The sequence below is a fragment of the Nicotiana tabacum genome, chromosome 22 (genome assembly GCF_000715075.1).
Source record: "Nicotiana tabacum cultivar K326 chromosome 22, ASM71507v2, whole genome shotgun sequence".
Lineage (NCBI taxonomy): Eukaryota > Viridiplantae > Streptophyta > Magnoliopsida > Solanales > Solanaceae > Nicotiana > Nicotiana tabacum.
Genome location: NC_134101.1, coordinates 61,777,995 through 61,799,351, shown reverse-complemented (window position 1 = coordinate 61,799,351; position 21,357 = coordinate 61,777,995). Strand labels below are relative to the sequence as shown.

Below are 21,357 nucleotides of genomic sequence, written 5' to 3'. Positions count from 1 at the left end.
GAACACAAGGCAGAAGAGACGAAAGAGTCAGTCTCCAAGTGATATTCGAGATGCTTCAGGCTCAGCAAGCCGCTATTGTTCAATTACAAAATCAACATAGAGCTCCGAATAGGGTCGAGCCGGAAATTACTCGCCGTACTGAGCCAGTACGGGAAAGTTCGAATGGTAACGAATCAGGGACTGATCCTACGGTAATGAAAATGCTCGAGGAGCTCACCAAAAGAATTGAATCGTGGGAGAAGAGAATCGAAGCCAACGATAAAAAAGTGGAGACATACAACTTTCGAGTTGACCAGATACCGGGGGCACCGCCAATCTTGAAAGGGATGGATTCAAAAAAGTTTGTACAAAAGCCGTTTCCTCCAAGTGCAGCACCGAAGCCTATTCTGAAGAAGTTTCATATGCCATACATACCCAAATATTATGGGACCACCGATCCCAACGAGCATGTTACTTCATATACATGCGCCATCAAGGGTAACGGTTTAGAAGATGATAAAATCAAATTTGTGCTGTTGAAAAAATTCGGAGAGACCCTTTCGAAGGGAGCAATGATTTGGTATCACAACCTGCCACCAAATTCTATCGACTTATTTGCCATGTTAGAAGATTCTTTTGTAAAGGCACACGCCGGGGCCATAAAGGTCGCAACAAGGAAATCAGACCTTTTCAAGGTAAGACAAAGGGATAATGAAATGCTGAGGGAGTTCGTATCCCGATTTCAAATGGAACGCATGGAATTGCCACCGGTCATAGATGATTGGGCCGTTCAAGATTTCACCCAAGGGTTGAATGAGCGGAGTTCGATAGCATCACGACAGTTGAAATAAAATTTGATCGAGTATCCAGCTGTAACTTGGACAGATGTGCACAATCGATATCAATCAAAGATCAGGGTCGAGGACGACCAATTAGGAACCACTTCCAGTTTAGTACATACAAACAAGTCAGCAGTTAAACACCAGAGGGACGTCGACAGGGAGCCAAGATCCAGCAGAGACAGATATCAACAATATACCACAGATCAAAGGAACAATGGTTCAGGACACAATTCCGCTCGGAGCGATCGAAGAAGTGATCGAGGATAGAATTCTCGGGGACTTATGAGCAAAAGTGGTTTTGACAAGTATGCCGATCCCACAGAGGCACCTCGGTTATCGAAATATAACTTTAGCATCGATGTGTCGGGCATTGTATCGGCAATCGGAAGGATCAAAGATACTAGGTGGCCCAGACCCATACAAACCGATCCTTCCCAAAGAAACCCAAATTTGATGTACAAGTATCATGGCACGCATGATCACAAGACCGAGGATTGCAGGCAATTAAGGGAGGAGGTAGCCCGTCTATTTAATGAGGGCCATCTTTGAGAGTTCCTCAGCGATCAAGCCAAGAATCATTTCAGAGAAAGGGACGCCAATAGGAAAAATGAACAGGAGGAACCCCAACATGTCATTCATATGATCGTCGGTGGGGTCGACGTCACACAGGGACCCATATTCAAACGCACTAACGTATCAATCACTAGGGAAAAACAAACCCGAGATTATGTCCACGAAGGCACTTTATCATTCAACGACGAAGAAACAGAAGGCATTTCTCAGCCCCACAACGACGTTGTGGTAATTTCTATCTTGTTAAATAAAGTTCAAGTTAAGCGTGTTTTAGTGGATCCAGGTAGCTCGGCGAATATCATCCGATCTAGGGTCGTGGAGCAGCTCGGCCTACAAAATCAAACCGTGCCCGCAGCTCGGGTCTTAAATGACTTCAATATGGCCAGTGAAATAACCAAAGGGAAGATTATTCTATCGGTGAACGTGGCTAGAACCATTCAAGATACCAATTTCCACGTAATCGAGGGCGACATGAGGTATAATGCCCTACTCGAAAGGCCTTAGATCCACAATATGAGGGCAGTCCCTTCGAATCTCCACCAAATAATGAAATTCCCGACGTCTTCCAGTGTAAAAACAATATACGGGGAGCAACATGCTATAAAGGAAATATTTGTGGCCGATGAGGTAACGCCGATATCGATACTATCAAACTCAGAAAGGTCGAGCATCAAAAGTAAATAGGAAGTCAAATAGCAATCACAGCCACCAGCCTCGACTGAATCAGGGAAGCAGGAGATAGAAGAAGAAGAGGAGGATTTTCTGACCCCTCAAACTTTTATTGTTCCCGAAGATTCTGACTCCACCAAATCAATAGTCGAAGAGCTGGAACAGGTTATATTGATCGAGTACCTACCCGAGCGAAAGGTATACCTGGGAACGGTATTGACCCTCGAAATCAGGAAAAAGCTTATTCAATTTCTTATTGATAACATAGATTGTTTTACTTGGTCCCATTTAGACATGACAGGGATCCCACCGGAGATAACGACGCATCGGCTAAGCCTGGACCCTAGGTTCAAATTGGTGAAACAAAAGAGAAGACCCCAGTCCGAGGTAAAGCACACGTTCATAAAGGACGAGGTAACTAAACTTCTCCAAATAGGGTCCATTCGGGAGGTAAAATATCCCGAATGGTTAGCCAACATAGTTGTAGTCCCTAAAAAAGGGAACAAACTTAGAATGTGTGTAGATTATAAGGATTTAAACAAGGCGTGCCCTAAAGATTCTTTTCCACTGCCTAACATCGATCGTATGATCGATGCCACGGCCGGCCACGAGATCCTTACTTTTCTCGATGTCTATTCCGGGTACAATCAAATCTAAATAAGCCCGGAAGACCGAGAGAAGACTTCATTTATCACCAAGCATGGAACATATTGTTATAATGTAATACCCTTCGGGCTAAAAACTGCCGGAGCTACTTACCAACTCCTAGTAAATAAAATGTTCGAAGAACAAATAGGTAAATCAATGAAAGTTTATATTGATGACATGCTTGTTAAGTCCCTACGCGCAGAGGACCATTTGGCTCATTTGCAGGAAACGTTCGAGATTTTAAGGAAATACAACATGATGCTCAACCCCGAGAAATGTGCTTTCGGGGTCGGTTCGGGCAAGTTCCTTAGCTTCATGGTATCGAATCGGGGGATCGAGATCAACCTCGATAAAATCAAGGCCATCGAAGACATCACCATTGTGAACAGTGTAAAAGTCGTGCAGAGGCTGACTGGACGGATACCTGCCTTGGGCAGATTCATTTCGAGGTCATCAGATCGAAGTCACAGATTTTTCTCTCTACTCAAAAAGAAGAACGATTTCTCCTGGACCTCGGAATGCCAATAGGCATTAGAGGAATTGAAGCGGTACCTATCGATCCCACCTCTTCTTCACACTCCAAAGGCAGATGAGAAATTTTACTTGTACTTGGCAGTATCGGAAATCGTGGTAAGTGGCGTCCTAGTTCGAGAAGAGCAAGGTACGCAATTTTCTGTTTATTATGTAAGTCGAACCTTAGGAGAAGCAGAAATTAGATATCCATATTTGGAGAAATTGGCACTTGCACTGATAAGCGCCTCTAGAAAATTAAGACCATACTTTTAATGTCACCCCATATACGTATTAACCACTTACCCATTTCGTAATATTTTACACAAGCCCAAACTATCGGGCCGATTGGCCAAATGAGCCGTTGAACTCAGTGGGTACGATATCAAATATCAACCCCGGACGGCCATCAAGTCTCAAATTTTGGCAGACTTCGTGGCCGATTTCATGCCAACCCTCGTACATGAAGTCGAAAAGCAACTTTTGTTAAAATTAGGTACATCGTCAAGGGTATGGACCCTTTTCACAGACGATGCTTCGAATGTGAAGGGGTCCGGGCTAAGCATCATTTTGAAGCCGCCCACGGGTAGCACTATTAGACAATCTATCTAAACTTTTAGGTTGACTAACAATGAGGCCAAGTATGAGGCCTTGATTGCAGGTCTCGAGCTAGCTAAAAGCTTGGGAGCGGAATTCATTGAAGCCAAGTGTGACTCTTTACTGGTGGTGAACCAAGTAAACAAAACCTTCGAAGTTCGAGAGGATAGAATGCAAAGATATTTGGACAAGCTGCAAGTAACCTTGCGCTATTTCAAGGAATGGACTTTACAGCATGTGCCTCGAGAACAAAATAGTGAGGCCAATGCACTTACAAATTTAGGATCATCGGTCGAGGAAGATGGGATTAGCTCGGGGACTATCGTTCAACTCTAGAGATCCGTGATCGAGGAAGGTCATTCCGAGATAAACTCTACAATCTTAACTTGGGATTGGAGGAATAAATATATTGAATACTTGAAGAACGGAAAGCTCCCATCGGACTCTAAAGAGTCGAGGACCCTACGAACCAAAGCCGCTCGATTCACATTGGCTGAAGATGGAACATTATACAGAAGGACATTCGATGGACCATTATCAGTATGATTAGGAACAAAATGCTGGTTATGTTTTACGAGAGGTCCACGAAGGCACTTGTGGGAACCACTCCGGCGCCGATTCACTGATTCACAAAATCATTAGAGTAGGATACTACTGGGATAGCATGGAAAAAGACATTAAGGAGTTTGTTTGAAAATGTAATAAATGTCAGAGGTTTGCACCGATGATTCATCAGCCCGGAGAACAACTTCATTCAGTCTTATCCCCATGGCCATTCATGAAATGGGGGATGGATATCGTTGGTCCTATGCCATCAGCCCCAGGTAAAGCTAAGTTCATTTTATTTATGACTGACTATTTCTCTAAATGGGTTGAAGCACATGCATTCGAGAAAGTAAGAGAGAAATAGGTTATAGACTTCATCTGGGATCACATCGTATGACGATTTGGGATACCTGCCGAAATAGTTTGTGATAATGGAAAACAATTTATTGGCAGCAAAGTGACAAAATTCCTTGAAAATCACAAAATAAAAAGGATATTGTCAACGTCATATCACCCTAGTGGGAACGGACAAGCCGAGTCGACGAACAAGACTATCATCCAAAACCTAAAGAAAAGGTTGAACGACGCTAAGGGGAAATGGAGAGAAATTCTACCCGAAGTCCTTTGGTCATATCGAACAACGTCAAAGTCCAGTACGGGGGCAACCCCATTCTCCTTAGTATATGGCTCCGAAGCCTTGATTCCAGTCGAAGTCGGGGAACCCAGTGCCAGGTTTCGACATACAACAGAAGAGTCAAATCACGAGGCTATAAATACTAGCCTCGAATTATTGGATAAAAAATGAGAAGCCGCACTCGTTCAAATGGTTGCACAAAAGCAACGAATCAAAAGATACTACAATAGGAGAACAAACCTTCGCCACTTCAGAGTCGGGGACTTAGTCCTGAGGAATGTCACCATCAACACTCGAGATCTTAATGAAGGAAAGCTCGGCCCAAATTGGGAAGGACCCTACCAAGTCCTCGACATCGTCAGAAAGGGATCTTATAAGCTCGGCACGATGAACGGCAAACAACTACCAAATAATTGGAACATATCGCTTCTCAAACGGTATTATTGCTAAGGTATGACTTTATTCCCTTTTTTATTTATATATTCGACACTAACTCATTGCAGATGATTAATCAAAGATATCGAGACCTCAGGTTTTAAAGCACGCATCACACTCTTTTTTCCTTAGATCGGTTTTTTTCCCAAATGGGTTTTTTCGGCGAGATTTTTAACGAGGCAACAATTATGTGCTACCTGAGGACAATTCAATAGTATCCAAGGCTTCTTTACAATCAACCTTGAATACTGGGGGGGGCATCACCCTCTGATGTTATACTTTTAAGGAAACTACTTCGTGTCAAAGGGACTCGATAGAGAAACTTTATAATGGGCCAAACAGTCGAATGAACCGTGTCCGTATAGATTAGTCGAGCTCCGATGGCAAAACATGTACGCATGTATAAATTATACAAAGAAGCATTCTTTTTATATCAAACATTTTGTGTCTCAAAGAAAATTTTCTACTATACAAGCTCCATAATTATGATTTTGTGAGAAATGGATCAAGGGCCAAGTGCAAATATACCTCGTACACTCGGGGACTGTCATCGACGATCGACATATTCGAGTAACCCAAACTCAAATTCATAAGACCTCAAAGAGGCACCCCTCGATCTACAAGCCAAGGCCATCATTCTCGGGGACTAACACTTCGAACAAGTTCGAAGTATTATTGGGAAATAAGCCCAAGAGGCATACCCAAAGGCTACGGCCAAATTAAAGCGGCTCGGAGACGTCCGAATTCCGCAATAAAAATAGGCCTTCTAATTCTTTGAATAATCGGTTAAAAAAGGCTACCCTCGGTATGTAATCAAAAGGGCTACGATAAAATCAGCCCTCAAAAAATCTTAAGAGGTATCAAATTATCTTAACACAAACGTGCTAAGGCACAAAAAGCAAATGGGTCTCAATCGACATCTAACCCTAAAAAAACCCAATGGGTAAAGAGTACGTGTTAAGGCATAAAGAAGGTTTTATTTTACTAAGTCTTCTAAGTTGAAAAGGGGAAACAATAGCCATCTTTTAGAGGCCATATCGGCCTAATCTAAAGAGCCTAACGGCCAATACACTTAGAGTTCAAGATTTTGTTCTCACTCAATTCGGACCTAAGGGTTCCATTATTCCGGGCTCAAATAAAATATAGCTCGAGGATTCATCATTATTTGATATAAAAACCTTAAGGGGTCGGTTACTGTGAGTTCGAAACTTACTCGAACTCGGCTATAAAAGCAGTACATTTACGTCTTCGATCAAGCCATCCGAAATCAAAATCCCGAACATGTTATTAAGCTCAGGGACTCGCCCTCACTTAACTAAAAACCTAAGGGTTTATTCTACTCTGAGTTCGAGCTATTGCTCACTCATTTATAGAGGCTACAGTAGCCCGATTGCAACAAAGTTTTCATAAGGCAAAGGCAAAACACAATTTATCATAAATCGGAGATGAAACGGAAAGAAAAGAAATATTTCATATATGCAAAGCATATACAAAGATCACTCAAGGTCTTACACGAAAAATAAAAAGAGAAAAAATCCTAAGTTCCTAGTCCACCTCGGGAGCCGCATCTTCGGGAGCTTCATCTTCATCTCCGCTCTCAGATCCACTCGCAGAGTCTTCCTCATCGGAAAGCAAAGCTCCAACCTCATCCTCCAAAACCTTCGCATTCTCGATATCAGCCGTGAGGTCGAAGCCACGGGTATTTACCTCCTCAAGAGTCTATTCGAGACTAGCGCTTAGCATGCTCGGCAACACGAGACAATCTAACCTCAGCAATATCAGAAATTTCCTTTGCCCGAGTGTTAGCGGCTTCGGCATCAGCTCGGTGGGAGCCCACGAGCACCTCTGCCTCAGATATGGCCCTTGCAAGCTCAGCGGCCAATCGAGTCTCGAGCTCTTCAACCTTCTGGGCTTGGGCCAAGTTCTCCTCCTTCACACTTTGGAGTTGATGCTCGACCGAAGACAGTTGGGCCCGAACCGTCTCTTTCTCCGAGGCGAGACGATCCATGTTTTGCTTCCACCCCAAGGTCTCTGCCTCTTTCATCTTGGCTTCTTCACGAAGTTGCTCAACCAATTCGACCTTCTGCTGAACCTTAAGGATCAAAGTGTTAGTTGCCAATATCAAGTAGATACATAACAAGCTCCCAAAAATTTACATTACCCGTTCAATGAGCTCGGTCTGATCTCGATGAGCTCTTGTCACCTTGGCTCGAATGCTCACGATCTCCTCTTCTTTTTACACATAGAGGAGTTTGAGGGCGTTCCTATCCTCTGTGAGATTTTTGAGATCAGCCTCACATTGGGCCAGCTCAGCTCAGTACTTAGAAGATGCTTCTCGATGGAGCGTTGTAGCCTGTACAGAAAGAAAGGAAATCAGACTTAGAGAAATAAGAACAAACACAAGCATGGTAGCATGGGCTAAAACTCACTTGGTTCAGAAGTCGCTGAGCCTCATCAAAAATGAATGATATGTCAAGGTCGGAAACATCATCGACCCCTACGAACCAACCACGAAATATATCGTCCCCTTCGGGGACCGTACCGACTTCGGGGGTTCCCATGGACCGGGTATCCCAAAACTGCCCCTCGGACAACGTGTGACCTGGCGGCGAATCATCGATATTAATTGCCCCGAGCGAGTCATTCGGGGCATTCTCTTCTTTTTGAATGGCCTCAGAACTAGACCTTTTGGGCACACCCGCCAGTTGCTCATCACGGCAGGAGGCATCATCAACACTCGATGCTTCAATCTGCGGCTGAACCTCCTCGACCGTCATCGGCTCTGCAGTTCTCGAAGCTTCGATTCTTTCCCTCTTTCGAGCCACCAGCAGGCAGTCGGCATCTTTTTCCTTGTCGTCTTCATCTCCTAGCATTTGGGCTACATCGACAGACAGAACGGAGGGTGTCAGTCTTCGACTTTCGAGCCCTGCTTTTCTTGGGCTTTGGGGTATTTGGAGTCGAGGCACTTCTCCTTTTCTTGTCTTTGGTCGGCTTTGAGGCCTCCCCTTCCCTGAGGGGAGGTGGCCTCATAACGACATTATCTCCAAGACCTGTATGAGAAGAAATCAATTTAAAAAGAAGTATTTCACAGGAAAGCACCAAACACGGACAGGGGAACTTACCATGGTTTTTGGCCTCCCATCGACCCTTGGCCAAATCAAGCCACGAGCGCTCAGCATACGAAGAGGTTGAAACCAGTTGTCGAACCCAACCTGCAAGGTCCGAGACTGCACCAGAAAACCAGGGGGAAGCTGCACCATAAAGAAGAATATAGATGAGAAGAGGTAAAGGAAACATAACAAGTAATCAAATGTTATCGGTGAAGTTCTACTTATGCTTCATGTTCCATTTTTCGGAGAATGGCATCTTCTCGGCGGGGATTAAATTGGAGGTCCTGACTCGGACAAATCGGCACATCTATCCTCGGTCCTTGTCCTCGTCCATGATCGAGAATAACACCTTCGTGTCCCGGCATTGAAGCCTTATCAGTCCTCCCCGATAAAGACGGGGGATATATAGCCTAATGAGATGATTGAGGGTGAAAGAGATCCCCTCGATCTTGCTCGAGAAGAATCTGAGCAAAATGACAATACGCCAAAAATAAGGGTAGATCTGATCTAAGGTTACCCGATATTGGCGGCAGAAGTCGATTACGACGGGATCGACGGAACCCAGTGTGAAAGGGTAAGTATACACACTTAAGAACCCTTTCACATGAGTGGTGATGTCTTTTTCGGGGGTAGGAATCACCACCTCTTTATTCTCCCAGCGACAATCCTTTTTCACCAGCTCGAGATCGCCTTCGGATATCAAAAAGATGTATCTAGACATGGGTTCGCATCGGCCAGGAACCGAAGAGGGTTTTTTGACTTTAAAGTCAGAAGTAAGTTCACATGGCTCGGGGATGCACTCTTCTATACATGGCTCCACCGGTGCTTTGCCGCCGGCCGACCGCTATGAGGAAATTTCTTCTTCTTGAGGAACAGTCTTTGATATTTTTGCCATTGCTATATGAGGTTTAAGGAAGAAGAAGGCGAAATTTGTGTTTTAATAAGAGATTGGTAAACGAAAACCAGCAAAATTGATGAACTTGAAGAAGATAGAAGAGATTTTGACGATTAGAGGAAGTTTGAAAGTAAAGTTTGAGAAGATTATGAAGGTGGTCTATTTATAATAGCCACTTTGACGGTTTGAAAGCACTAGTGGTCGACCATCGACTGGCTTTAATTAATGACTTTGAGAACTGTGCATACGCGACACTTCAATCACTTCTGTCGCTTACGTCACAATGTTGACGTCATAATTGATTGCGGTATTAAATCGAAGTCTCGAATTCGTTTCTTTTCGTTACACTCTAAAAAATGAGGGGACTATCTGTATAGGGTCAAAATAGGGCATACCCGATTTCAGCGGCAGGGGAGTTGCCTCGAGGATAACCTCGTAATAGATTGGGCTCGAGCTCGAAGATAGAACGTCAAGCCCGGAGACCGAAGTGTTCATTGAGATCGAGGCCAGCAACGATCGAGATCAAGCATGACTGACTTCGAGTAAGGCGTAATAACAGAATGGCGAGATGTCAGCAATCGGTCGAGGATCACGACGGAAATCCCGGAACAGATCAAATCAAGGCAGTTATTAGTGCCAATCATAGGGTCTGTTTCCATTATTAGAATTATACCATAATTAGGTTTCCTCTACTATATAAAGAGGAGTTCCAATCATTTGTAAGGCATGATGATTCACTGATAAAAAATATACATATACGCTGCTTTCTTTATCTTACTTATTGTTCATCACTGGTTGTTCCATCCTCTGCCGTTCTTATTAACTAACCTCAAGGCTATCTTGAATCAAGGTCGAGGCATTGTTAGTAGACCGGTTCAATTTATTTTACTGTCCAATTTATCTATTTAATTTGTTGTTTATCAATTGGTGCTGGTTTAAATCACATATTCTTAAAACCACAATATAAGTTTAATTGTTAATCAATTTTTAGGGTAAACAGTTTGGCGCCCACCGTGGGGCTAAGGGTAATCTGTCAGTTTGTCTAGGTATGTCTCTCCCTATGGTTTCAATTCTGTTGTGTAATTGATGATGTTTAACTTGCCCTTCATGCATATTTTCCCTTAGGGAAGTGACATCTTCCCATCCAAGATTTTCATACGCTATGTATATGTTGTCTAGATGATACGTTTGTGATAGCTTTGTTATGAAACGGAGACGTCCGTCGGTAACGAGGCTTTTCCGAAGAAAATGATTCGTCGATAAATGGTACGTAGATAAATTTTTTCTTAGTAAAATCGACCGACAGAATTCCTCGATAATTACTGATGGACCCCATCACAAAGCCATCGATATATTTCTGACATTATTTGGTCAAATAATTTTACTTACCGACAGATATTCGTCGGTATATTATAAAATAATATAATATTAATAATATCAATACCGACGGATATCCGTCGGTAAATAAAAAATAATAATTTAATATTACCAGCGGATACCATCGGTATATTTAGAATATTAATTTAGTAATTTAAAATTTAAAAATATAAATAAATTCATATTCCGATGGATATCCGTCGCTATGTTCAACAAAATTAGAAAATTTATTTTAAGTTACCAACGGACTCCCTCGGTAAGTATGAATTCTGGATTGACAAATAAATAATATTTTCGACGGACTCTATCGGTACGGCCCTCAGTAAATCTGGTATATTTTTGGCAGGCAGTGCTTATTTTTTGCTGCACCACCTGCCAGCCAGAATATTAATACAATAGAAACAGCAATGCACCACCTGACAGCCAGAATATTATAATAGAAACAACAATGCAACCAAACATAAAATCACTCCCTATCTTCAGATTCCCCCTCATCTTCTTCATTATTTATATTGTTTCCATCACTTTCACTCTCTTCATAAATGTGACTTTTTGGCGGAGAGTGGGGCAGACCGATTAAGTGGTTCACTTGAGCCTTGAGGGACTCAATGTCATTCCTAAGTGCAGTCCTAATCTTCTCTTCATGCTTTCTTTTTTCTCGTTCAAACGCATAGTTCCTAGAAAGTTGTTGAACTATTCGCCGCATCTCCTCAAGGTCCTCATTTTGCACGGTGGCGGATGTCCCAATACCTTAACAACAACAACCCAGTATAATTTCACTTGTGGGGTTTGGGGAGGGCAGTGTGTACGCAAACCTTACCCCTACCCTGGAGTAGAGAGGCTGTTTCCGATAGATCCTCGGCTCCCTCCCTCCAAGAACTCCCCACGTTGCTCTTGGGGTGACTTGAACTCACAACCTCTTGGTTGGAAGTGGAGGATGCTCACCACTAAAGCAACCCACTCTTGTCAATATCTTATAATCCACAAAAGAGAAGTGAAAAAAATTTATCAAGAACAATTAGAAAGTTGCTGTAACTCTACGAATGCAGATCATACATTGACGACAAGATCTAGGGAGTTTTTCATAACTCATAATTAACATATTTTAAATTCAGGGATGATTAAAAAGTTAGCACTTAAGAAAATAAATTTTAGATTCATTGACAACATTCATTAATAGTGATCGGTACTCAAGGGATAATACAAGTAAATAGTAAAGCCATGGTCATTTTATACTATCATAAGCAAATTCTAAACGAATTCATATTGTAAGAAGCGACGCTGTAACTAAGAAATGTTTTTCCAATTTAAAAGGTATAACCCCAAACCACCAATAAAGGTAGACTGAAACGACCCCAAAACAACCCAGAAATTCGGCCAATTACAATCCAAAGTCAACATTATTAAAGCCAACCAACAGTGAGTGATCCTTTATCTATTTATACGTTTTTAAATTTAAAAATAATTCAATTTTAAACTATTCATTTTACTTATTTTATCATTAATGAAAAATTTTTATAATCACACAAATATTATGGCCCCAAAAAAATTTAAAAGCTTAAGAATTCAATTTTAAACTCTTTATTTTACCTATTTTACCATTAATGAGAAGTTTTTATAACCACACAAATATCATAACCTCAAAAAACTTAAGCTTTTAACATTACAAGTTTCAAAAGTCTTCTTATGCCGAGTCAAACTAACTTATCTAAATAATATTTTGATGATGATACGTGGAGACTTCTCCATTTTTATTGCATTAATTGATGCCTGTAATATAAGGCTGTGGACAATTTGAATTACATGCAAGCTCGATAATCAGCAAACTGGTGAGTTGAGTGGAGATATCCAACAGGTAAATATATTTCTGTGTAGTACTCGCTTAATTCAGTTTAAGTGCTCTTGAAAATTAAAAATCTGCAATTCTTGTTTCAATTCCAAAATTAATTAAATTATTGAATATATAGCAAGGGGGGCTAGTTGATTGCTGCTTTTGATCTGCGTTATGGATATGAAGTTGGACTCTGTTTGTAGAATACATTTCAGCCCACCTTATATCGATTCAACCACCTGCCAATCCCAAACTGATCAAACGATACTATACCTCCAGAATTAATTATCTAAATAAATTTTTATACAGCATGAGCTCCATTGCTGCCATATTTTCTATGAAGTCTAAATATTAGTGAAGTAACAAGTTAACCGTCGAAAAACAAATACAAAGCAGCATTAACATGACTACAACTAAAACAACAAACCAGCCTATAACCGAGAAAGGAAATAATCAAACATTAAATACATCCGAATACCAAGTTATAGCAACAACTCACAAGCATGCAAATCAAAAAAAAAAATTTACAAAAAAGAGCCCCATTTTGCATGCAGTGCATTTCCATGAAGGCATAGAACCGCCAAAAAAGAGTTGAAGCAAATTAACTAAACACAAACTAAATGTCCATAAACCCACACTACAAAACATTAAATTTCAGTTCACTAGGCCTTGGATTTGGACTTGGACTTGGACTTATCTCCTCCACCAACACTAGACACATAAGTAGTCACAGCTTTTGTCCCTTCAGCAATGGCATGCTTCCCTAGTTCTCCCGGCAACACCAACTTAACCGCATCCTGAATATCCACCGACGCCAACGTCGCCCGCCCGACATACTTCGACAGCGTCGCCGCCTCACCGGCGATTCTCTCGAACATATCCCCCATCAGATTGTTTAATATAGTCATAGCTTTTGATGAAATTCCCATATCCGGGTGAACTTGCTTCATCACCCTAAATACATACCTTCTGTACCCTTCACTGGGTCCTACTCCCCCACCCACTTTCGCCCTCTTCCTTTTCCTTTTCCTCTTTCCCTCTTCCTCTGTTCCGCCTTTAGCTTGTGTTGTCTTCTTTGCAGCTTCGGGTTTTCTTTTTTGGGCTTTTTTTTCCTCTTGCATTTTTGGAGGTGTTGGCATCTCTTCTGGCTCTGAAGCCGGTTGTGTTTCGTCTTCATCTTGCTGCTGCACTCTCTGTTCCTCTAATTCCTGAGGCTGTCTTTCTTGCTCCTTTTTCTTACGTTGTGGCGTAGACTTGTCTTCAACAGAAATGGTTCTTTTAGGTATTGGTTCTTCTGAAGGTGGTGGAGTTAAAATATCAAATGATTCTTTGGTAGAAGAAGAAAAAATTTCAACAGTGGGCTGACTCTGGCTTTGAGTTAGAGTTTGAGTCTCCGTCTCAGTTTCGCCGACAGGTGACGTTACAACGACGGAGACGGTTTCTTCCACCACTTTCCTGGCGGTGACCACCGTCGTGCGCGGCCTTCCTCCACGTTTCTTTGGAGCCATGTTCGCTTTCTATTTCACCTCTGTATTCCCTCTCTTTTTTGGGCTGTGTTTGAATTGAAAACGTACGGTGAAACGATAAGGTCGATCGTGCGGTTTATGAAGAAAGCCTTTTCACTGTGGAGAGGTTACTAGGAGGAAGACACGTGGAAGACAGGTGTCAAGTTAAAAGATACGTGGGGTAAAATTGAAGAGTAAAGAGGATTATAGAGGAAGATTCAGCGTTCTACATCCTTTTTTCATTATTATTCTTTGGCCAAATGTCTTAAAACTTTAGTTCAGTTTTCATTTTGATACTTTAATTAAGCCTATTATCTATTGAACACTTTAACCTAAATTAATATATGTCTATTGAACATAAAAAACTTAGTCCCAAAAAATAAAATAAATGTGTAAAACTCAAACGTGCTTATATGAAAATATAATCAATGAAAAGATGCTAGATCATTAAAACAAGCCACATCACTAAAAAAAAACCATGTTATTATTTTTTTGGTTGTAAAAAAACCGCTGAACCTTACTCGTCGTTGTTCATCTTCTCCACTCCCATCGTTGGTCATCCTCTTTCCCCCTCCTCGTTCTTCTTCTCCTTTCGTTCATAGGCCCTTCACTCGTCGGGATCAAATCTAAAACTGATAGTCGGTCAAATCATTTTTGTTTTTGAATTTCTTTGCTGTAACAACAAAAACTTTCAGATCTCAAAGAAAATGGCGAAACTGAAGAAGATGGTGAGCGAAATCTGAAAAAGTTAAAAAATAATGGATATAATTTGGAGAAAACCAGCCATTGACGTATTTATTTTGCCCAAATTTGTTATTGGAGAAAAAAATATTCGTCTGTCCTTCTTTTGTCACAGTTCAGAAGCTGCAAAATAGAGCAATAATGGAGATGCATACTTAGAGAGGTGACAATGGTGGAGATAAGGTGGTTATGACCTATGGTTGGCCTTTAGATAAAAAGTCAATTTTAGTTTAAACAAAAAAGAAAAGAAAAACATGATTTCAAAACCATCAAAATTCACGCGCCTAAGAGGGGTTGAAATACAGCTCTTTTGCCATGTCAGCTTTTGTGTTCAATAGGCATACTTTGATTTGGGTTAAAATGTTCAATAGGTAATGGGCTTAGTTAAAGTGTCAAAATGGAAACTGAAACTAAATTTAAATGGCCGTATAGGTATTTGGCCTTCTTCTTTCAATTTTGATTTTCATAATTAATAGCTAATTGCCATTGTTTGTTCATAAATAAATTGTAAATAATTTGTACCTTGATGCTTAATGTAAGCACGTAATTTTTGACCCGCACATTAGAATTACCTTTAATAGTCCTAGTATTTTTTAGAATATTTATTTGAGTTTATTTCTATAGGATTTTACTTTATTATTAATTTTTATTCTATTTTTTAAAGCACAAAAATTGAAAAAATACAAAAATAGTTTCATTTTCTCTATTTAATTTAGGTATTAGGTATTTTTAGAAAAATATTTTATTTTTAACCCATATTTATTTTTAGTATAATCCTTGAAAATACCAAAAAATAATTTCGTGTGAAAATATAGTTGTTTTAATTAATTAGGATTGATTTTATATTTTTATGGTGTTACTTTAGAAAAGAAATTAATATGTTTTTTAGCAAAATTATAAGAATTGTAGAATTAAAAGGCCAATTTTATAACCTAATACACTTCAACTTGGCAAGCGGATATCTGAGCCCAATAGCTCAAGTCCATACCCATTCCCCATTTGAGCTAACCTAATTCCTACTCCCCACAAAAAGGACTCTAGCGACAAACTTTTAAAGGGGGGAAGCAAAGAGAAAGAGAAAACATCAGCCATAGCTCTCACTCTCTTTGAGAAAAATCTCCAATTTCCTTCACTATTCTGCAAGTCAAGCCGGTCACTCTTAGAACAATCAAGGATTCACCCAAAAACATCCCAAAAAAAGAACGACCCCCAATTTCAAGAACGGACTGACCCACCTCTAACAACAAGCAGCTGATTCACCCCCATCTCCCATCACCTCACCGTTGCCGGCGTCCAGCCGGAAAACCCAAGAGCTAGCGACTCCACCCTTCTCCATATCCCAACAGCCCAAACGCACTCATGTAGATACACAAGAGAGAACACGACTGTTGCTTTCTTGGAAAAAAACACGCACACTCCACTCCAATCTCTGCTATTTTTTTATGCTTCGTTGTTTTGAAAAGAAAGCTGTTTCTTCCGATTCAAGCTTAATTTGAGAGATGAGTTTGGATGTGAGTTCCCTATTTGAACTCGAGATGAGTCGTCCGTGAGTTTCGTGGTTCGGCTAGCGATTCTTGTTGCCGAGCTCGGGTCGCGATTCATTTCTCCGACGTATTTCGGGACCCGATTTGGTGCTAGTGTCCATTTGCTTACTGAACGTCCTAACATGGAGTTTTTTTTTAATAAATTGAAGAGATTTCTACTTTAAGGTCTACTCTTTTCCCACTGTTAATATTGTTTCATGAATTATTGATTTGTGTTTTCCTTGTTCATTTATTTAATCTTGCTGCAGTTGTTTTTCTATAAATAAAAATTCATTGAACTTTACATTATGAATTATTAATGTCCCATGTAGGTTAGGCTTCATATTTTACATAAAAGAATAAGAGAAAAGTAAAGGTTTTTTTGCACTTTCGTCAAAATATATCTCTGTTTGGGATCATCAATACCATTAAGTAACGTTTTAATTTTCCTTTGACCAGGATTAGAATTTTGATGTAGTCTAGTTATTTGGATTTAGAAAGTTACTTTTAATTAGATCTATAAAGGGCTCGTTTTAAATGCATGAAATAAGAAGTTAAAAATGAAATGAGCGATTTTGAACATCGTAGCTTGCTTTAGGCGCGATTCATAAATAAATCATCGTGACTATGGGTACGGTTCCCGTGGCATAGTCATGATACGTAATTCCAATTCGGGAGTGCATTTCATGTGACCCGACTATAACTTCGAATAATAATAAAATAAACACGTCGTAAATCGCGGGTGCATTTCATGTGGCGCGATTTGCAACGTGTACCAAAAACAAGCGAGTGTGCGATATCACGACTTGTTCAAACAAATTCCATAAATATTAAAAGCGGTTAAAAAGTTAAAAATATACCATGGGTCTAAAATATGTAATCAGATAATTAAGCCAGGTATTAATTGTTAAGCGACCGTGCTAAAACTACAAAATTCGGGAGTGCCTCACACCTTCTCCCGGGTTAACAGAATTTCTTACCCGGTCTTCTGTGTTCGTAGACCATAAATAGAGTCAAATTTCCTCGATTTGGGACACCATTAATTATTCCAAGTGGCGATTCTAATTAAATAAATAATTTCATTTCGAACAATGTCACTTTAATTGAAAAAATTCCCTTATCCCCTATCCCTTCGGAAAAAATAAGGTGTGACAGCTCTGGCGACTCTGCTGGGGAAACGAACCCAGAATCTCTGTTCAGGGTTCGGAATTCGAGCTTAGAATAACTGTTATACTTGGTTTTTGTCTATTATCTGATTTTTACGTGTTTGAACCTAATGTGCTAAATGTCACTTTTTATCGCTTTGATATTATGTGAAGTGTATATAAACTGCTACGAAACCCTCCTTTTCTCTGAGTCTTCTAAATCTTCTAGGGAGCGTGCGCTTCGCGTGACTTCTTTTCTGTTAGAGTCATATCCTAATTTTAGAATGAGGTTCGGACAAGTTGCAAAGCCGGTGAAGCTTCTGTATTCCCGGTACGCTGCCCCCTCCCCCCTTCCCCCCGGCTCGAGTTGTCCGCTCGGGTAAGCCAGGTCTAGAACAATACACCCATGATTTAAACTTAGATTAACACATCCTCATGTCGGATCCCTAGTAGGTACGTTTGCTTGCATCACGTGCATTTGATTTAGGGGACTCAGCACAGGGGTTGAGTCCGTCTAGGATAAGTGTACCCAAAATTAAAGGACCATCCTGATGCATTCTTTACACGCTACTTTTGCATTAATTTACTTGACTTGTATGTTGACCGGCTTCTTGAGTTAGAAAAAAAATATATATAGAAGAGAAAAAACCAAAGAGTGAGGTAGGATAGAAAAACGCCTGATTTTGACAATCCCGGTATTCAAAAAAAAAACTCCGTTAATCTGTCAAAATTTCTAGAATAAAGAGAGAAAAGCATTTCAAAACAAATCATATTTGTCTGTGCATCAAAATTGGCAGAACTACGTGGGTCTGATTCTCATCTGTTCCGGCCCACAATTTTTAAAAAATCCAAAAATATTTTCCATTACCTCCTCTTTAGAAAGTCTTTCTTTTAGACAACAATTTTCAAAAAATCCAACAATATTTTCCTTTACTTCCTTCTTTGGAAAGTCTTTCTTTTAGACCCAAACTTTAAAATATATATATATATTTATATATACAAAAATATTTTCCTTTTAATTTCTTCTCAAAATCCAAAAATATTTTCATTCTTCTTTCGAAAATTGAAAAGAAAATTCAAGATTCAAAAATATTTTCATTTTTTTTCTTTAGAAGTATTTCTTTCATAAATTCAAAATAAAATTCTAAAAATCCAAAAACATTTCCTTTCTTGTTTAGAAGTTTTTCTTTCGAAATTCCGAAAAAAAAACTCAAAAAAAATATTTTCTTTCTTCTTTAGAAGTCTTTCTTTTCAAAAATTCAAAAAAAAAATAAATCGAAATCCAAAAATATTTTCTTTCTTATTTATAAGTCTTTCTTTCGGAAATTAGAAAAAAAAGTTAGTTTATTTCTTTTATTCCTGATCTTTCCGAACTACGCACGATCTGATTCATGTTCCCACATGATACGTAGGCAACCCACATCAGGTTCGATCGACAAAAAAAAAATGATGATGATAATAAGTACTGACTGAGTCCATTCTAACGTGTCTTTTGTTTTGAATCATAGAAGAAAGTTTGAGGTGGTCGGTTTATGGTAAGCTATCAACGCAAGATCCAAAGAAAAAATGTCATTGACAATTGACATTGAAGCTGTTACGAGTGGTCAAGAGATTCAGGGTCAGAGGGTTCAACAAGAGTCTACTATAGTTGAGAAAAATAGAATACTGAAACAGCAAATGACTGAAATGTGTCAAGCATCGGCCAATTGTCAAGGACCACCCCTTTCTCATGTTTTCCCAAAATTCACACCCATCTCGACTACTACCACTCATGTCTTATTGTCTGATCGATCCTATCCATTTGGGTTCAGTATTTATCCCAACTGTACGACTACAGCTGGAACTTCTGTTGCACGCTCCCAAAGTGTGCCATTGACAACCAATCAGACAATCACTGCTGTTATGCCCGTTTTCACTATTCCACGGCCAACAGTGGTACAAAAGAAAAGTCATGAGTCACAATTTGCTACCCATCAAGAACAATACCATTCTCCTGAGTACCACTCGTACCTTTTTGATCTTCCTTCAAAGATTGAGAAGCCTGCCCAAAAGATGGCACAAGAAGAAATGACCCAAAGAGTGAAAGGCTTAGAACAAAAGTTGAAAAACATGCAAGGGTCGGCAGGTCAGAAGAGTATTGCCTTCAAGGATCTATGTATGTTCCCCAGTATTCGTTTGCCACTTGATTTCAAGACTCCCAAATTTGAAAAGTATGATGGACATGGAGACCCTATAGCCCACCTGAAAAGGTATTGCAATCAGCTAAGAGGTGTGGAGGGAAAAGAAGAACTAGTAATGGCTTATTTCGGGGAAAGCCTGACAGGGGTAGCCTCTGAATGGTTTATAGATCAAGAAACCTCTCACTGGCATGTCTGGGATGACATGGCCCAGGCCTTTGTCAGAAAGTTCCAATACAATATCGATATCGCCCCAGACCACAATTCCCTTTCAAACCTGAAGAAGAAACCAACTGAAAGTTTCAGGGAATATGCTATTAAATGGAGAGAGCAAGTGGCTAGAGTTAAGCTACCCATGGATGACCACGAGCTAATCACTGTCTTCCTTCAGGCTTAAGAGCCAGATTATTTTCAAAATATGATGTCTGCAGTGGGCAAATCCTACTCGGAAGCAATCAAAATTGGGGAAATGGTTGAGAATAACCTTAAGACAGGCAAAATTATAAGTCAAGCAGTTCTCAAAGCTACAACTCAGGCTGTCCAGATTGAATCTGATAATTTTAGTGACACGAATGAGAAAGATGAAGAAACCATGATGACAATAAGGTCGAGAAGAGGTCCTAGGAGAACATCTCGAAGGTATGAGCAGCCTCATCAGGTTTTCGATGATTCCCCTGAGCACTACTATCCACCTCAGAACCCACAATACTCTATTGCTACACTTCAGTATGTTGTCCAGCCACCAAGACACCCCAAAAGGCGAGCACCAGCACCGCAAAATCTCCACCAGCCTCCACAAAATTTTCAAGTGCCCTATAACCCACATCCAAGCCAGGGGTATAGAGGGGAACAAAGGTTGAAATATAATTTTACACCAATAGGAGAGTCCTATGCAAGTGTGTTTGAGAAATTAAAGTATTATGACATGATTGCACCTATTCCTCCAAATCATGTGGACCCACGTGCAAGAAGCTTTGACTCTTCTAAAAGGTGTGAATACCATTCCAATGCCCAGGGGCACAATGTTGAAAGTTGTCGGGATTTGAAAAGAGAAATAGAAAGGATGATCCAGGAAAAATTGATTGTGATCCAAGATAATGACCCCTAGAATATCACGCAGAATCCTTTACATGCACATAATGATGCACACTTTGTGGGGATGATGTGTGGTGACATGGAGTATGAGAATCCTCTCGGGAACTTGCCGACTGAAATTGGAGAAGGCCATGGTGATTCTAATGAGCAAATTTGTGGCTAAATGTCAAGCTTAGCAATTGAAAAGTCATTCCCTCCTCACTAGGAAGGAATCTTGGTAGCTTGTTTTGATATTTTTTCTATTATCTGGGTTATTCCAGGGTGTGATCCAGATTTTATTTGTTTTATTGAGTCAAAACCTTCTATCCCTCTATTTTGTTTGTGTGAGTCTTGTCTGTCCGTTTTGTTGCTATTTTCATTAGCCGGGTTATTTTAGGGTTGTAACTCAAATTTTAGGTTGTTTGTCTTATTGTTTACTCAATGAAATACAGTTTGTCATTTTGTGTCATTCCATGCTTAGTTCTTTTCCCGCTAGTTTTAGTGATATGACATGCATGCGAAATTTTTGGCCAGATCTTAAAAAAC

The 21,357-nt window shown here is 40.1% G+C and overlaps 1 protein-coding gene across 1 annotated transcript; it reads right to left on the bottom strand.

The window, feature by feature from the left end:
• Positions 1-13,080: 13,080 nt before the first annotated feature.
• Positions 13,081-14,229, bottom strand: LOC107760817 (uncharacterized). The gene has a single exon (XM_016578920.2). The coding sequence runs from the start codon at positions 14,152-14,154 to the stop codon at positions 13,309-13,311; it is 846 nt and encodes a 281-aa protein (XP_016434406.1). The 5' UTR covers positions 14,155-14,229; the 3' UTR covers positions 13,081-13,308.
• Between the last annotated feature and the right edge of the window lie 7,128 nt (positions 14,230-21,357).